Source organism: Octopus sinensis, linkage group LG14 (assembly GCF_006345805.1).
Source record: "Octopus sinensis linkage group LG14, ASM634580v1, whole genome shotgun sequence".
Classification (NCBI taxonomy): Eukaryota; Metazoa; Mollusca; class Cephalopoda; order Octopoda; family Octopodidae; genus Octopus; species Octopus sinensis.
In genome coordinates, this window is record NC_043010.1 from 24,735,335 (window position 1) to 24,752,695 (window position 17,361).

Genomic DNA, 17,361 nt, shown 5'->3' on the forward strand with positions numbered 1-17,361 from the left:
ACCTCGGCGGAATTTGAACTCAGAACGTAACAGCAAACGAGATATCACTAAGCATTTTCGCCCGGCGTGCTAACTGTTCTGCCAGCTCACCGCCCTATAGAATTCTGTATATTGTTCAAGCGGAATTGGGCCTGGAGGGAAAGGTCGTCTCTTTGATATTTGTAGTAATTGTGTTTTTGTACTGTTAAAGGAGACTCTATTGTCATGTCCGTTTTAAGGAACGGTTACAGTGTTTCTATTCATGAAAGACATGCTTGTCTGGCGCTAGGTGTGTGGATTGCGTGTGAATAATTATTACATTCATGAGGTTATGGAGAAATGGAGGTATCATTTCTGAAGCAGTGTGTACTTTTAAAAGCTAATTTATGCATAGGAGGAAGAGTGTGCAAGATATTGCCGAAACATTGGGTACACAAGCTGATAGAGCAAGGGTCGGAGAGGGTCCTTTGAAGGCACCCTGCCAGAAATTTCTCGTCGGTCATCTGAATGAAACCTTTCGACTGAAGTTAAGTAAAAGAACAAAAAATAACCTCTCATATAATACATTGGAAAGCTTGATTTCTGTCGAGGGTAGTAACGACATTGCCTTCACAGAAGTTCTTTTTGGCTAGTAACCACTGGTATGCGACGTAGGAGGTCCATCGGGAAGGGATATGAAATTAGATAAAGGCCGTAGACGCTGGACGTTAGAGTAATGAGGTGGTGATTGGTAAATACCAAAATGGCGACCATTGAGAACTAGACATAACGTCGAGTGGCTTTAGGAAAGGGAGACAGAGACAGACAGGCAGACATACAGACTGACAGACAGACTGACTGACTGACAGACAGTTAGTCAGACAGACAGGTAGCCAGGCAGTCAGAAAGACAGACAGATAGATAGACAGATAGATACATGGATAGATAGATATGTTTCTTTATTAGCCACACAGGGCTGAACACAGAGGGAACAAATTACAAAGTAGAACTTTTCTTTTGGGGGAAGGAGAAGATCAAAAGGGATCGTAAAAAAAACGATCAATAGGGATCGTGTATCACAGAAATGTCATGATATAAAGTGTAAAAGGGAAAACAGATAAGGTTTACCCGTGGAAAGAAAAGCCTACGGAAAAGACCACGGTAACCTCGATCAATAATGTCACATGTTAACACATTTATTTGCATGTAAGTAACTCTCTGTTTTAAATTTTCCGGGTTCATAGGATCATGCTCAATGTGGCTTTTTCATTCATACCTGCCATCCTTGCTTCATTCACCTATCTTTTTTTGAAGCATTCGCTAGACAAAACTTGCCTCTCTACTCTCACTTTCCTTTTCAAGTGATACTTGAAAAAGTTGATGAGAGATTGGCCAGAAAGGAAAGTGTTTGTCTCTAATCCTTTCAGACGCGTAGATAGATAGATAGATAGATAGATAGATAGATAGATAGATAGATAGATAGATAGACAGACAGACAGACAGACAGACAGACAGACAGATAGATAGATAGATAGATAGATAGATAGATAGATAGATAGATAGATAGATAGATAGATAGATAGATAGATAGATAGATAGATAGATAGATAGATAGATAGATAGAGATAGATAGATTTCTTTATTGGCCACGCAGTGCTGAACACAGAAGGGACAAAATACAAAGTAGAGCTTTTCTTTTTGGAAGAAGAGAAGGAAAACAGGGTCGAATTCCAATCAAAAGGTATCGTGAAAAGGAAAAAAAAGTGGGGACGATCAATAGGGATCGTGTATTACAGAAATGTCAATGTAAAAAGGGAAAACAGATTAGGTTTTTCCGTGGATAGAAAAGCCTGCGGAAAAGACCACGGGTACCTTGGGCAATAGTGTAATGCAAAAAGAAAACACATTACAGTAAGTGGCTTTCGTTTTTTTTTCTTTTGGTTCATAGGATTATGCTCAAGCTGGCTCCGTCATTCACACGTGCCGTCCTTGCTAAATTCACCGATCTTTTTTGAAGTATTCACTCTCTACTCTCACCTTCCTCTTCAAGTGATACTTGAAGAAGTTGATGAGAGATTGACCAGAGAGGTAAGTGTTTGTCTCTAGACCTTTCAGACGCGTCCACCATACACAGTCTTTCGCCATTGCCACAAGTACGATGAAAATGGCTCTTCCTTCCCGTTTGAAGGAAGGAGACGCGACAATATTCACGATAGACTCGGTTGATAAACCGACTCGTCCCACACGCGATAGCAGTCGTTCGGCATAGGCCCACAGGTCGGAAATGGTTGGACACTGTACGAGTGCGTGTGGGACGGTTTCGTCGCTCTGACCGCATCTCGGACAGGTCGGCTCCGTGTTTCTCGAGCCATGCCTGTAGAGCTTATCCCGAACGGGTAGCGCTTCTCGATAGCACTGCCATGTCAGGGATCTCTGGATGTTGTCCATAGGTCCCGGCCCGAAAGTCGTCCATAGGTCCCGGCCCGAACAGGCGGGTCAGGTATTACTCGTCGACGCCCAGGTTCGCCCCGAGATCGTCGTCGTACCTCCCCTCCATTAATCCCCTATAGAATGCTTTGGTTGTGTTGAAGTCGCTCAAGGTCAACCCGGGACGGCATAGTTGCTTGAGAGCAACGTGACGCTCGCGATAACATTCGCCCTTCCTCGGCCTCTTTTTGATCCATGACTGCAGTTCGGTCATGGAGACAGGTTGCGGAAAAGCGTGCCTCACAAACGGCGACCACACCTGTTCACCGTCGTCTACGTAGATCCCTCTATCTATAGTAACCAAGCACACAGACACATATCTGCTACAACACCACTATCTGTTTTTTTGACATCTACCCATCCACATACACATTCACGCACACACATACACACACATAGGTATTAATACAGTTATATTCATTCACTCACACAGACACTCATTCACAAAAGAATTTAACAAAACCCACCATACATACGACCTGTTCCAAATCACCTTACTTTTCGTAGGCCTCTCTCCCCCTACTTCGTTTGAACTCTTGAACCTTTAGAACCTTCTAGAATTTTCTACATTCAACCAGTTTGACGTCACTCCTTATAAAGGAATATTAAAGAGACACTCATTATCATTACCGCTATGCGCTCCGTGAGAGCAGTCATCTAAAAGTTTTTTGTGAATCTTGATGTTGACATAAATTCCTTGTTTTTCCTGATGAGAAAGCGGCATAATGTACTCTTTATTCCTTCACAATTAGGAATATGCAGCCTTCGAAACATATGTAGAAAATAAAGGAAATTTGTCGTTCAACTCCATTCTTTCATTTATTCATATATATAAATATATATACATATATATATATATATATATATATATATATATATATATATATATATAATATATATATATATATGCATGTATGTATGTGCGTGTGTGTATGTTTGTGTGTCTGTGTTTGTCCCCCCACCATCGCTTGACAACCGATGCTGGTGTGCTTAAGTCCCCGTAACGTAGCGGTTCAGCAAAAGAGAACGATAGTGTAAGTACTAGGCTTACGAAGAAGAAGTCCTGTGATCGATTTGCTCGACTAAAGGCAGTGCTCCAGCATGGCCGCACTCAAAATGACTGAAATAAATAATATATATATATATATTGGCGCAGGAGTGGCTGTGTGGTAAGTAGCTTACTTACCAACCATATGGCTCCGGGTTCAGTGTGTTTGTGTGTGTGTGTGTGTATCACGAGATCACATGATTGGCCCGACTACTGGACCTTGTTATGCATCGCTCATCACAATACGCTTTACAATGTTGTTAACTTTCGAATGATGCCACTCCGCTGGTGAGGAGTGCAAACCAACATTTCCCCTCACCCGACCCCACCCTGATTGGAAAGTTAGTTCGCCGTAGGGTGACCCATTTACGGCTGAGAGGACTGGAACAACATCAAATGAAGCGTTTCGATCAAGAAAACAATGCACTGCTCGAACTGGAAATTGAACCCGCGATCGCAAGAGCAACACTACCCACGCGCCTTTACTATGTGTGAGTGTTTGTACGTATTTTCATGTCTGTGTTTATACACACATGCATGTCTATGTGTGTATGCATGTGTGTGTATGTGTGTGGATTTATGTATACTCTTTTACTCTTTTCACTCTTTTACTTGTTTCAGTCATTTGACTGCGGCCATGCTGGAGCACCGCCTTTAGTCGAGCAAATCGACCCTAGTACTTATTCTGTCAGGTTCTTTTTGCCGAACCGCTAAGTTACGGGGACGTAAACACACCAGCATCGGTTGTCAAGTGATGTTGGGGTGGGACAGACACAGACACACACACACGCACATACATACATACATACATACATACATACATACATACATATATATGCGACGGGCTTGTTTCAGTTTCCGTCTACCAAATCCACTCACAAGGCTTTGGTCGGCCCGAGGCTATAGTAGAAGACACTTGCCCAAGGTACCACGCAGTGGGACTGAACCCGGAAACATGCGTCTATGTGCATGTATGTCTGTGTGTGTGTGTATGGATGTATGTATGTGCGTGTGTATGTATGTGTATGTATGTGTATGTATGCATGTGTATATGTATGTGTGTGTGTACGTATGTATGAGTGTGTATGTATGTGTATTTATGTATGTGTGTGTCTGTGTGCACATATGGATGAATGTATGTGCGTGTCTATGCATGTGTATGTAAATATGTGTGTATGTATGTGTATTTATGCATGTGTGTGTCTGTGTGTTTAAGCAAGCGACAAACACACGTACACTCATAAACATAGATACACAAACACGCATACACACAAATGTTATATGCGTGCCTCCGTGTTTCTGTCTACGCGTGTGTGTGCACATGCGCACGTACGTGCATGTATGTGTACATATTGTTGTGTATGATGTATGCCCAGCTTTAAATTAAAAACGAGGGCCCAAGTAAAATAAGACCTAACTTGGCGGTTGGATGAGTATAACAATGAGGAAGTCGAGTGATACAGAAAGAGGCGACGGATGAAGATGGAAGAAATTCGTTGAAACGGGAGTAATTCTATTGAAATTTCTCAGTCCAAAGTAAATTCTTGACATAATTTTGACAATTATTGCAGACACACCCACATACATATATTTATATTTGTTTATATATGTATACATGCATATCGACCCGTAACTGGGAAAAACACATCTTATGTGTGGGCTTTACAGGTCGTTATGCTCAAAAAATTCGGTCTTCAAAACAAAGTCTTGTGTGCTCCTGTGTGTAGGTGTACACATACATACATACATACATAAATATACATATATATATATAGATATATAGACATATATATATATATATATATATATATATATATATATATAATATATATATATGTATATATATATGTATATATATATATATATATATATATATACATATATATATATACATATATAATATATATATATATATTATACATATATATATATATATATATATATATATATATATACATATATATATATATATATATATATATATATATATAATATATATATATATATATTATATATATATATATGTATATACACATATATATACATATAAGCATAAACACATATATATAATTATATATATATATGTATATATACATAAATATGACATTATTCTTTGAAACTTTTCAAAATGTTTCTTTGAACGTGAGGAGGTTTTCGCTTCCCAGAGCTTGTGCACAATCCCTTTAACATAGAACAAAGACACAGAAGAAAAGCAAAAAACAGAAATTCTTCGTTGAGCAGAAATATATATATATGTATATATATTATTATTAATTCCAGTAGTGCCAAACCTGAGCATCTCAAAGAACTAAATGACATTGTTTGGAAAAATTTGAATTTAACTCAACCACGATTGAACTGTATAACTATTATTTTCTTAAATATCAAAATATTTAAAGAAATTAATTCGATTTTTCTTTCACTTTTAAGGAGAGAAACAGGCGCCATTATGTTAAAACCAATGTTAAATATCAGAATTTTCTTGTTTCCATTTTTGGTACTTCTCGTGATAGTATTTTCTGTCAAAGAAACCATTGCAGTGCCTGTCGGCAAAAAAAGTGTTTGTGAGGTAAGCAATTTTTTTTAACTTTTCATTAACCTCAATTCGATATGAACGATTATTCTTAATGTTGGACGACAGTGCCGCATATCAAACCACCCCATATGGTATCCAAAGGAATTTCATTCTATTAATCAGTGAAATTTATCTCGCCATGAAGAACGCCATAACCGTTAACTCGTCGATTTGGCGTTTCATTTCTCTGTCTTTTCTATTTCTTCAAAAACCATCTATTTCTCCTTCTCTAACTTAGAATAACTTCATCTAAAACCTGCCTGAAGTATTAGAGTGAATAGAGCATTGTGAGTGAATTGCACTTTGTGTCTTTGTTTTTTGGTAGAGTCATTTTGTCGTTCAAAATGCACATGCATTGTTATATTTGTATTTATACTAAAATTATCCGTTACACATTTATGATTTGATCATTAACATTGGATTTCTAGAACAAAACTCTTGCAAAGAACCTTCAACAAAAGAATATCTTAAATTTGCTTAGTCTTGTTTAAGTAAGACGTTGTGCTCCTGAGATGAGTAGAAACGAAATATCGACATCGATATCAGGAAATCTGAGTGAAAAAGCTAATTTGTATTCAAGTGTTCCGATTGTGTCTATGCCGTCTTTTTTCTTCATTTTAGGCATCTAGAACTACGGTATCAAACTTGTCTTTCCAACGTATTCTTTGCGATTTAGTAAGAAACTTTTGTTTCGGGTATTCTTTAACCCAGGTTACAACTTTTGTTATATTTGAACCCTTTATATCCCTTTATTTTTATTTCATTTGTAAATATATATTTTTTTGTGTGTGGATTTCATTAAGGAATAAGCAATTCCAATCACGCAGGTTCATGAGCATCCTCTCTCATTTCTTCTGCATATAACGGATCTGAAGCTCACTACTGTAATAGAAACACACAGTTCAAACTAGGACCCAAAGAGATGTGTACACATACGCTGTGATGTCACCATAAGGGTGTCTGACACAACCGAATTAAAGGTGATCGGCATTGTTCTAAAGGATTACGAAATTGTGAGAGGGACAAAAATTAACATGGACAAATAGAGAGACTGGTCCGTGTCAATTGCCTTCCATCTCTGAACATGGAGAGGCAAACTTGAGCAACGTGGGCCGCTTGACAGTCAGAGTGGCTAAACTGCTTGGGACCTGGTTCAGTCCGATCTTGACATCCAGTTGGGTAAAGATAGCTGTGGAGTTGCGAGAAAAATGCAGTTCTTCGTTGAGCAGTTGCCAAAACTGGGCGCCTGGCATCTGGAATCTTATCAGACGCTCACAGCTCTCTACTAGTGAGGCAATACGGGTTGGGAGGGCTTTCAAATTTACAACTTATAAAGGAAAGAACAATGACGGACTTGATGGGAAAACTCTGGTCGTCACCGAGTTTGTCTAGCCAGCTCATACTAAAGTCTTTGGCCCCGGGTGCAATAGATGACTGCAGAAATCCTTACCTTGACAGTGCACCTGACAACATTACTGGTTCGAGATTAACTCTACTGATACGGAAATGCAGTCAGCCGGAAATGTCTGGGATACGCGGAAACTGACGAAATCGTTTTGCACGCAGTATTTCAGTGTCCCAGCATTACTGACATGCAGTAGTATTATAAGTACAAACTTCATGTTGCATGCAGAAGAGATCTGGCTATCGAATGGACTCTCTATAAAGATCGCTCCGCCGCCTTGTTTTGATCGAAGTGAGAAGTATTCACAAAACTGGATACGGTGGTCGATAAAATGATCAAGTGCTGCGATGCATGTAATCGACTGCACTAACCGTCAAAAATGTATGCCCTGTACCTATATTAGAAGTTAATATAATTTTCAAGGAGGCCAATTGGAGGAACCGTTAGCTCGCTGGGCGAAATTCTTCACGGTACTTCGTTCAGCTCTACGTTCCGTCGAGGTCGACTTCGTCTTTCATCGTCGATATAATAGAACCAGTCGACCACTGGGATCTATGTGATTGACTATCCTCCTCCTCCTCTTCCTCCAAATTTCCAGTCTTGTTCCTTATACTAGAAAGAGCTGGTAGAATCGTTAGCACGGTAAGCGAAATGCTTAGCGGGATTTTGTCCGTCTTCACGTTCTGAGTTCGAATTCTGCCGAGGCCGACTTTGCCTTTCATCCTTTCGGGGTCGATTAAAATACGTAACAGTTATGCACTGGGGTCGATCTAATCGACTTAATCCCCCTCCCCCACGCTGCCCTTGTGGCAAGAATTCGAACTCATTATTATTTTCGCCTCCCACCACCAACCTTTATATACTGAATTCAAATTCCACCAAGACCAAACTTTGTCTTTTATCTTTTCTGAGTCGATTAAAATAAAGTACCAGACGATAGATTCGACCAACCACATTCTCTCAAATATCGATAGCCTTGTGCCCAAGTCGAATTTGATCATATTTACACCATTTATCCGTGCCCACATAGAAAGGTCGGAATATTATTCAGTGGACATAACAGACGATTCGATCGCATCCGTACATAAATCGGATCTGGCAAGGACAGAGCAAAGGAATTGGTCTAATTAATCCGGTTAACTAATCTATATTCGGTATTATCATCACGCATTATTTTACTTTTGTAATTATTTCTAGCAAAGGATTAACCCCATGCAGTTAAAATCAAACTTTTATTTCTGATTTTAGTCCAGAGCTTTTGGGCCATTGCTGACTTTCACTCTGGCTTCATTTCTTTCTGTGGAATCCTGCGAAGCATTGGCCGGGAACGGTGTTGCTTTTCAGTAAAGTTTGGAGTGAATTCGCGTGGCCTAGTGGCTAGGAGCTACACTCACTATCTTACGATAGTGGTTTCGATTCCAAAACCGGGCGGTGCGTTGTGTTCTTGCGCAAAAATCCTCATTTCACGTTGCTTCAGTCCACTCAGCTGTAAAAGAGGGCCAACAACAGCTGCAAAGTTAACCCTGTAACAGATCAGCGTCTCGTTCAATGGGGCGGAGAGTGTTATAATTTCAATCAAATACTCTTCACAGAAACTGGCTGAAGCTCCGAGTCCAAACGCTGATGAGAGTCCGAAGTTTAAGTAGTCTGAAACTCCGGTTTGATTTTATCCCTAGTTTGGGGCCATTTTTTAAATATTTCTCTTGTTTTGTGCTTATTTAAATCTCTTTCTTAAATGTAGTTTATTTCTAGGTTGTATTTTATTCATTTTTTTAGCGGGACACAGAATTTTGGAAGAATATTCCCTTATCACGCTAACCAAGTAACTCCTAAGTATATTTCTGACCCTACGTTTTAAAAGTCTTTATTTGTATCAGGCCCCATCCTCCTTGTATACGGAACAGGTATATTCTACACACATAAGCTTTGGACTGTTGCCTTTGAAAGGCACTTACTAATTTCTCGTTTTGCTTTGTATTCTTTCTCTTTCTCTTTCTAACCTCTTCATTTCACTCGACTTCTCGTTTAGACTGAAATTGTAAATCACGACTGTATCTATTCCCGTTACCTTATTTGTCGTATTCAGTTTCACTTTGTTCATACGTGTGTGTGTGTGTGTATGTGTGTGTGTGTGTGTGTGCGCGCGCGCGCATGACAACCGATGTGGTGTGTTTACGGCCTTGAAACGTAACGGTTCGGCAAAAGAAAGCTGATAAAATGAATACAAGGTTTATAAGAATATGTCCTGAGGCCCATTCGTTCGTCTAAAATTCTTCAAGACTGTGCCCCAGCATGGCCGCAGTCTCATCGCTGAAACAAATCAAAGATAAAAGAAAGATAATATTCTCTTTTCTCCTTTATTTTGTACGTTGTATGAGTTTGTTTTTTTGTTTTTTTTATCTGCTTCTAATTATTGGGTTGGTGCATAATTATTGCGGCTTTTTCCCCACCAAATTTTATTCAACAAAGACAAAAATAACATGTAACAAAAACATCTTTAAATGATTATTCCGGAGCATATTCGCCATCTACTTCAGTTACTGCTTCCCATTTGCTTGGCAGATGGTCAGACCATCATTTAAAGATATTTTTCATAGATATTGTTATTGTTTTTGCTGAATAAAAATTTGTCGAAAAAAAGCTCCTTACCACACGTCTACACCTGCGCTTGCCCAATGTTCCGATCTATTGTCCCTTTTTCTATTCTCTACTGCAACCACACTAAGGCACCAATTTAAAGGGTTTCGTCGAGCCAACTGATCTTTTTCTATCGAACTTAGGAAAGTTACGGTGCCGTTAACAAACCAACACCGGCTTGTCAAGCGGTGGAGGACGGACACAAACGCAAATACACATAGACACGCACATACACACACACACACATATACATCCGACGGGCTTCTTTTAGTTTTCGTCTAGCAAATCCATTCTTATGTAGGAGACACTTCCCCAAGGTGGCGTGCAGTGGGATGGAAACCAAAACCAACAGGTTGAGACTGAAGCTTCTTACCAAACAGCCACGTCTGGACAAAAAAGTTTAATGCAAGTTTTATTTTATTTTATTCTCTTGCGTGTTTCAATCATTTGACTGCGGCCGTGCTGGAGCACCGACTTTCGTCGAACAAATCGACCCCAGGACTTATTCTTTGTAAGCCTAGTACTTATTCTATCAGCATCTTTTGCCGAATCACTAAATTACGGGGATGTAAACATTCAAACATCGGTTGTCAAGGACAGACACCCAAATACATACATACATACATATATACATACATACATACACACATACATACATACACATACATACACATACATACACACACATACACACACACATACACACACATACATACACACACATACATACACACATACATACACACACATACACACATACATACACACATACATACATACACACATATATATATACGACGGGCGTATTTCAGTTTCCGTCTACCAAATCCACTCACAAGACTTTTGTCGGCCCGAGGCTATCGCAGAAGACACTTGCCTCAGGTGCCTTTCAGTGGGACTGAACCCGGGACCATGTTGTTGGGAAGAAAGCTTCTTGCCACACAGCCACTACAACTCTTTTCCAGTTTTGTACTTTTTTATTTCCTATATACTTATAAAACTTTTATTGCTTTTTTCTTTTTTTTTAATTTCATTTGTCACTTTTACAGCTGCCTTGTAACTTCTTCACAAAGAATTTATCAGATATTCCAATGCCAACTTCCGTTCTTCCAATACTTATTACATTACACACGTTAATAAGAATTGTCATAAAACGTTGAACACAATTGAGATTTCTTTCGCTTCTTAATTTCCGGCTGTAAATAACAGCTAATGTTATTTACGTTAAATTCACATCAATATATCCACTAACTTGTACAGAAAGTTTTCACTAGATATTATTCTATCGCCAAAGAGACCGACCGTATCAAAACTAAATATAGCGAATTAAGGAACAAAATTGACAACACTAAGGTGTTCGCAAGGATGCTTTTAGAAAATAGAACCCCTTGAAGCAGTAATTAGAACGTGGTCAAAGGGGATCGAAGTAAAATAAGAACAGAACAAAGGGGTCATCTAACCACCGCCAGGATTCCAGATATTTCAGGATCCTTCATTTAAGTAAATTTGTTGCCTATGCGAGTTGTTATAGGAAGAGAGAAGAACTACACACACAGATCACCGATTCGAAATCTACTTGAAGGTGCTACTTATCCCAGATATGAATCCCTGATCCCGACAGAATATGGCAGAATGACAGAATACTTGAGTGGAAATTCCATCAAATGATAACGTCGAGAATCCTATGGAATGAATAAAATATAAAAGGTTTTACATAGTGCAATCTGCCCTTTACATACATTTGGATATTTACAAATGCACTGGTATCGCCTATTAAAATATATCTCGATATATGTCAGAATAAAGAAATTATGGTTTCTGTCCATACCTTCATTAGAATTAATGTAAGTGACGTATTTAAGAAGCCATATTTATAAGTCATCCGCCATTAGGCACTATCAATCACTTTAAGTATCACCATTTATCAAGATATTATTTAAAAAGAAGGCGGCGAGCTGGCAGAATCGTTAGCACGCCGGGCGAAATGCTAAGAGGTATTTCGTCTGCCGTTACGTTCTGAGTTCAAATTCCGCCGAGGTCGACCTTGCCTTTAATCCTTTCGGGGTCGATAAATTAAGTACCAGTTACGCACTGAGGTCGATGTAATCGACTTAATCCGTTTATCTGTCCTTGTTTGTCCCCTCTATGTTTAGCCCCTTGTGGGCAATAAAGAAATAAGATGTTATTAAATGATTTCAGAGCCACAGTCCATATAGTCTTGCTAACTGCAGGGTGGAGGCGCAATGGCCCAGTGGTTAGGGCAGCGGACTCGCGGTCATAGGATCGCGGTTTCGATTCCCAGACCGGGCGTTGTGAGTGTTTATTGAGCGAAAACACCTAAAGCTCCACGAGGCTCCGGCAGGGGATGGTGGTGATCCCTGCTGTACTCTTTCACCACAACTTTCTCTCACTCTTACTTCCTGTTTCTGTTGTACCTGTATTTCAAAGGGCCGGCCTTGTCACTCTCTGTGTCACGCAGAATGTCCCCGAGAACTACGTTAAGGGTACACGTGTCTGTGGAGTGCTCAGCCACTTACATGTTAATTTCACGAGCAGGCTGTTCCGTTGATCGGATCAACCGGAACCCTCATCGTCGTAACCGACGGAGTGCTTCCATAAAAAAAAAGCTAACTGCAGGTCTTTGTATATGTGATAATGTCGTCCATAGTTTAATATTTCAAATATTTCTGCATTTCAGCCATTCATGTATGTCTGTTCTCTTCTAGGTATTCTCGAACCATACTGTGATGCTGAAAAATTCAACAATAATTTACTCAAGTGTAACAAACACACTAACTTCATCTTTCCCACTGAAAGACTCATTTCTGTTCACTCTGGAACATTACATATGTCCAAGGAAAGATGACCGCACACCAGCCACGCAGGAATGTTTCATGAAACACCCAATGAAGCTGACCCATATTACATACACAACTGAAGCTCTCATAGGCATCGTAATTCTTCCATCAGATATGGACTGCTCACACTGCGTGGTACAATGGATCATTGAACCAGGTAAATATACGTATTGACCGCACACCGTTATATCTTTCGCAGTTTCTCTTCTCTTATAAGGTGACGAGCTGGCAGAAACGTTAGCCCGCCGGGCGAAATGCTTAGCCGTATTTCGTCTGTCGTTACGTTCTGAGTTCAAATTCCGCCGAGGTCGACTTTGCCTTTCATTCTTTCGGGGTCGATAAATTAAGTACCAGTTGCGTACTGGGGTCGATCTAATCGACTGTCTCCATCCCCCAAAAAAATTTCAGGCCTTGTACCTAGAGTAGAAAAGAGTATATTTCCTACAATCAAAGCAGCAGCCGACAGAAGCGTTAGCACGCCGGACGAAATGATTAGCGGTTTTTCGTCTGTATTTACATTCTGGGTTCAAATTCCACCGCGGTCGATTTTGCCTTTCATCCTTTCAAGGTTGATAAATTAAGTACTAGTTTCGTACTGGGGTCGATCTAATCGACTGGCCCCCATCCATCAAAAAAATTTCAGGCCTTGTCCCTAGAGTTGAAAAGAATTTCTCTTCTGAACCAATAAGGTATCGAAACTGAAGTTTAACGTTATCAATTTACACCTTTTCCTTTGGAATCGGTGTGTCACTGGGCACAAACAAACAAAAATAATAAAAAGATTATTCTGTGGACAGGCTAAAATGTATAATGTTTGTGAAATATGTGTCTATCGTTTCTTGAAGTACGTTTTTTTACTTTTTTATTTATTTATTTATTTTGGTCTTGAACCAAAGCATCTGACTATTTTTCTCCTACCTCATTTGCATGAAGAATATGTAGCAGAAATTTTGATAAAAATTACCTGAGATTCTTTATGTGGTTAATAATACAATTTACAGACCCAATTTATGAAAACTTAATACAAATTTGACAAACGGTATTATTTTATTACAAAATAAATTTTGAAATTTCAGCAGATTTGCAATTATATAATTGTAATAATGGTTTGTTTCTGTTTAATTTTTTCATCAATGAGTTCTAATTCTTAACTTATAAACATAATGCAAAGCTCTAAGTAGCGACATTGGTTCTGAATAGCAATCGTTATGGTAATTCAAATATTTAAGTTTCAACAAATCTACTGAACGAAGAAAAATCCGGCAATGTTTTTTATGTTCGTTACTTACATGGTTTACTTCTCCACTCATGCGCAGGAGTGGCTGTGTGGTAAGTAGCTTGCTTACCAACCACATGGTTCCGGGTTCAGTCCCACTGCAAGGCACCTTGGGCAAGTGTCTTCTACTATAGCCTCGAGTCGACCAAAGCCTTGCGAGCGTATTTAGTAGACGGAAACTGAAAGAAGTCTGTCGTATAAAAAATCCCGTCAGAATAAGTACTAGGCTTACAAAGAATAAGTCTTGGGGTCGATTTGCTCGACTAAAGGCGGTGCTCCAGCATGGCCGCAGGGAAATGACTGAAACAAATAAAAGAATTATAATTCCGTTCTCTAAATTTACCTTGATTATAAAAGCTTAACTTATCTCACACTGTGAAGTCTGTACAGGTAAAACCATAGCAGCTTTGCTTTATTTTTCTTTAACATAGATTCTTTAATGCGATGAGGTTTTCGATACAGTTCCATTGCACATCATCTTAGGCAAGAACAAGGAGTTATGGGCCTTTAACTTTTTGATGGAGTAGCAGGGACGCTATCTTAACATAACAACGTGCCTTTGGCATACCAAGATTGCCGGTATACCAACGTCCTCCAGTACTTACAACATACGATTTCTTATATAAGAACAAATCTTATATAGGAACAATCTTATATAAGAACAAGAGACTCAGATACTCCTTCAGCGTCAAATATACTAGTTAAGTTATAAAATAGAGAACATTCAGTAAGCCATATGCTATGATGCACCACATATAATACTATGTTAACTATATATATACGAGGGGCGTTCAATAAGTAATGCCCCTGACCCACTTCCCATTGCAGTAGAACAACGAAACTTAGCACAGTTATTAGTATTTTTCTACATAGGAACCACCCAGAGTTACGCATTTCTCCCATCGTTTGATGCAGCTCTGGAGACCGTTTTTGTAGAAGACCCCCAGCTTGGTCCTCCAACCACGACGTGACTTCAGAAATCAAGGCTGCATCATCTGTGAAACGCTTTCCCTTCAGAAACAACTTCATGGCTGGGAAGAGGTGAAAATCAGAGGGTTCAAGGTCAGGAGAGTAGGGGGGATGGGGAGGAGTTCATAGCCGCACGCCTGTGCTTCTGATCTGGCGACACGCGAGTTGTGGACCGGAGCGTTGTCCTGCAGGAGGAGGATGCCTTTTCTGATCTTGCCCTGCCTCTTGATTTTGATAGCTTCTCTTAATTTCCTCAAAAGTGAAGAATAATAGGCTCCTGTAATTGTGGTACCCTTTGCCGGGAAATCTGTCATCACTACTCCGTCCTGGTCCCAGAAGACTGAGCATGTCCTTGCCAGCGAAGGGCTGCACCCTTGCCTTCTTTGGAGGAGGTGAGTCACGGTGCTTCCACTGCATTGACTGGGCTTTGGTCTCTGGATCATAGTGATTGACCCAGGTTTCATCCTGTGTAATCAGTCTTTTGAAAAATTTTGACTCATCTTCTTGGCACATCTCCAAATTCATCCTCGAGCACTCGACGCGTTCTTGCTTCTGGAAAGGTGTGAGTAACCTGGGAATCCATCTGGCAGACACCTTTTGCATATGCAAATGGTCATGAATGATAGTTTCCACAGACCCGGTACTAATCTTGACCTCATGGGCTATTTGGCGAATTGTTATGCGTCGATCTTCCAAAATGGCAGCCTCAACTTGACGGACAGATGCCTCATCAATGGCAGAAGGAGGGGGGCGACCAGATCTGGGAGCTGTTTCCACAGAGTTCCGACCATGTTTGAATTTACGATGCCAGGGTTTTACAAGGTCATATGATGGGGCATCATCACCATAAGTTACTTTCATTTCATCAAATGTCTCCCGTGGTGTGCGTCCTTTCAAATACAAAAACCGGATCACTGCTCGACACTCAACAGGCTCCATTTCACACTTGACTCAGTTCAAACACCTGTAAATCAGAAACCACAATTATTTCAGAGCTGTAATTTGCCACTTAATCTATAGAGATATAAATAATTGCACAGACAAAATTTCAGCTAGATCAAACAACTGCAAGTGGGTCAGAGGCATTACTTATTGAACGTCCTTCGTAATTATAAGTAAAGTTGACTTTATATAATTGTGCATTATAAAAGACACTACTCTTTGTTTCACAGTGAAACATGCCTGTTTTATAACAATATGGCCTTGCGTTAAAACCCATTGCACGGATCCTTGGGCATGCGTTTTCTACCCATTAATTTCAGATCGAGTAAATCCTTCAGTCATTTACCTAAGCAGTGACATAACATTTGTCTATAATGTTATAAATTAGCACTCCTAAGGTTTAAAATCAATCTTTTGCAGGAGCAAAAGTTTCAGAGACACCATCTACGCGAAAGACACTCGTAAAGTTTGTGTTGAGATATGATTACGTTGGTGCATAAATAATTACTGCGGCTTTTTTTTTTCAATAAATTTTATTCAGCAAAAACAGTAACAGCATTTAACAAAAACATCTTTAAATGATTATTCCGGCGCATATTCAACATCTACTTCAATTTCAGCTTGGCGTTTTGCTTAAATTGTTTATTGTATAAAATTTATTGAAAAAAGGCCCCAATAATTATGCGCCACAGGCAACAGTAAAGTGGAAACGAACGACGATCGCTTACAATCACAACGCGACGTCAAGACATGGAACAAATGGCACACTCAGACACACACATATATAAGTGTGTGTGTGTGTGTGTGTGTGTGTGTGTGTGTGGTGTGTGTGTGTGTGTGTGTGTGTGTGTGTTATTGACAAACTTTGGAAGCGCCGGATATTTTGGCATCTCACAGTCAAGAAAGTAAATATCGAACTCGTAGTGTAGCTGTGAAAACATCAGAGAAAGAATGGGTATTTGCATACTTGGGTATTTGGGTGTTTACCCTTAGAAGGCGGGAAAAATGTTGCCGGCAACTTTTTTCCGTCTTCTAAGGGTAAACACCCAAATACCCATTCTTTCTCTGATGTTCTCACAGCTGTACTGCGCGTTCGAAATTTACTTTCTTCTCTGTAATAAATATATATATATATATATTATATATATATATATATATATATAGCTATAACCATACATACATGCACATACACACACATACACACAT

General features: G+C 39.5%; 1 protein-coding gene across 1 annotated transcript in view; it reads left to right on the plus strand.

The window, feature by feature from the left end:
- The first annotated feature begins 5,617 nt into the window (after window positions 1-5,617).
- LOC118766133 overlaps window positions 5,618-17,361 on the plus strand; it is a 13,403-nt gene continuing 1,659 nt past the window's right edge. The window contains exons 1-2 of the mRNA XM_036509414.1: window positions 5,618-6,062; window positions 12,837-13,125. Coding sequence (XP_036365307.1) covers window positions 5,943-6,062; window positions 12,837-13,125 — 409 coding nt within the window. The 5' untranslated portion in view covers window positions 5,618-5,942. The remainder of the gene's footprint in view (window positions 6,063-12,836; window positions 13,126-17,361) is intronic.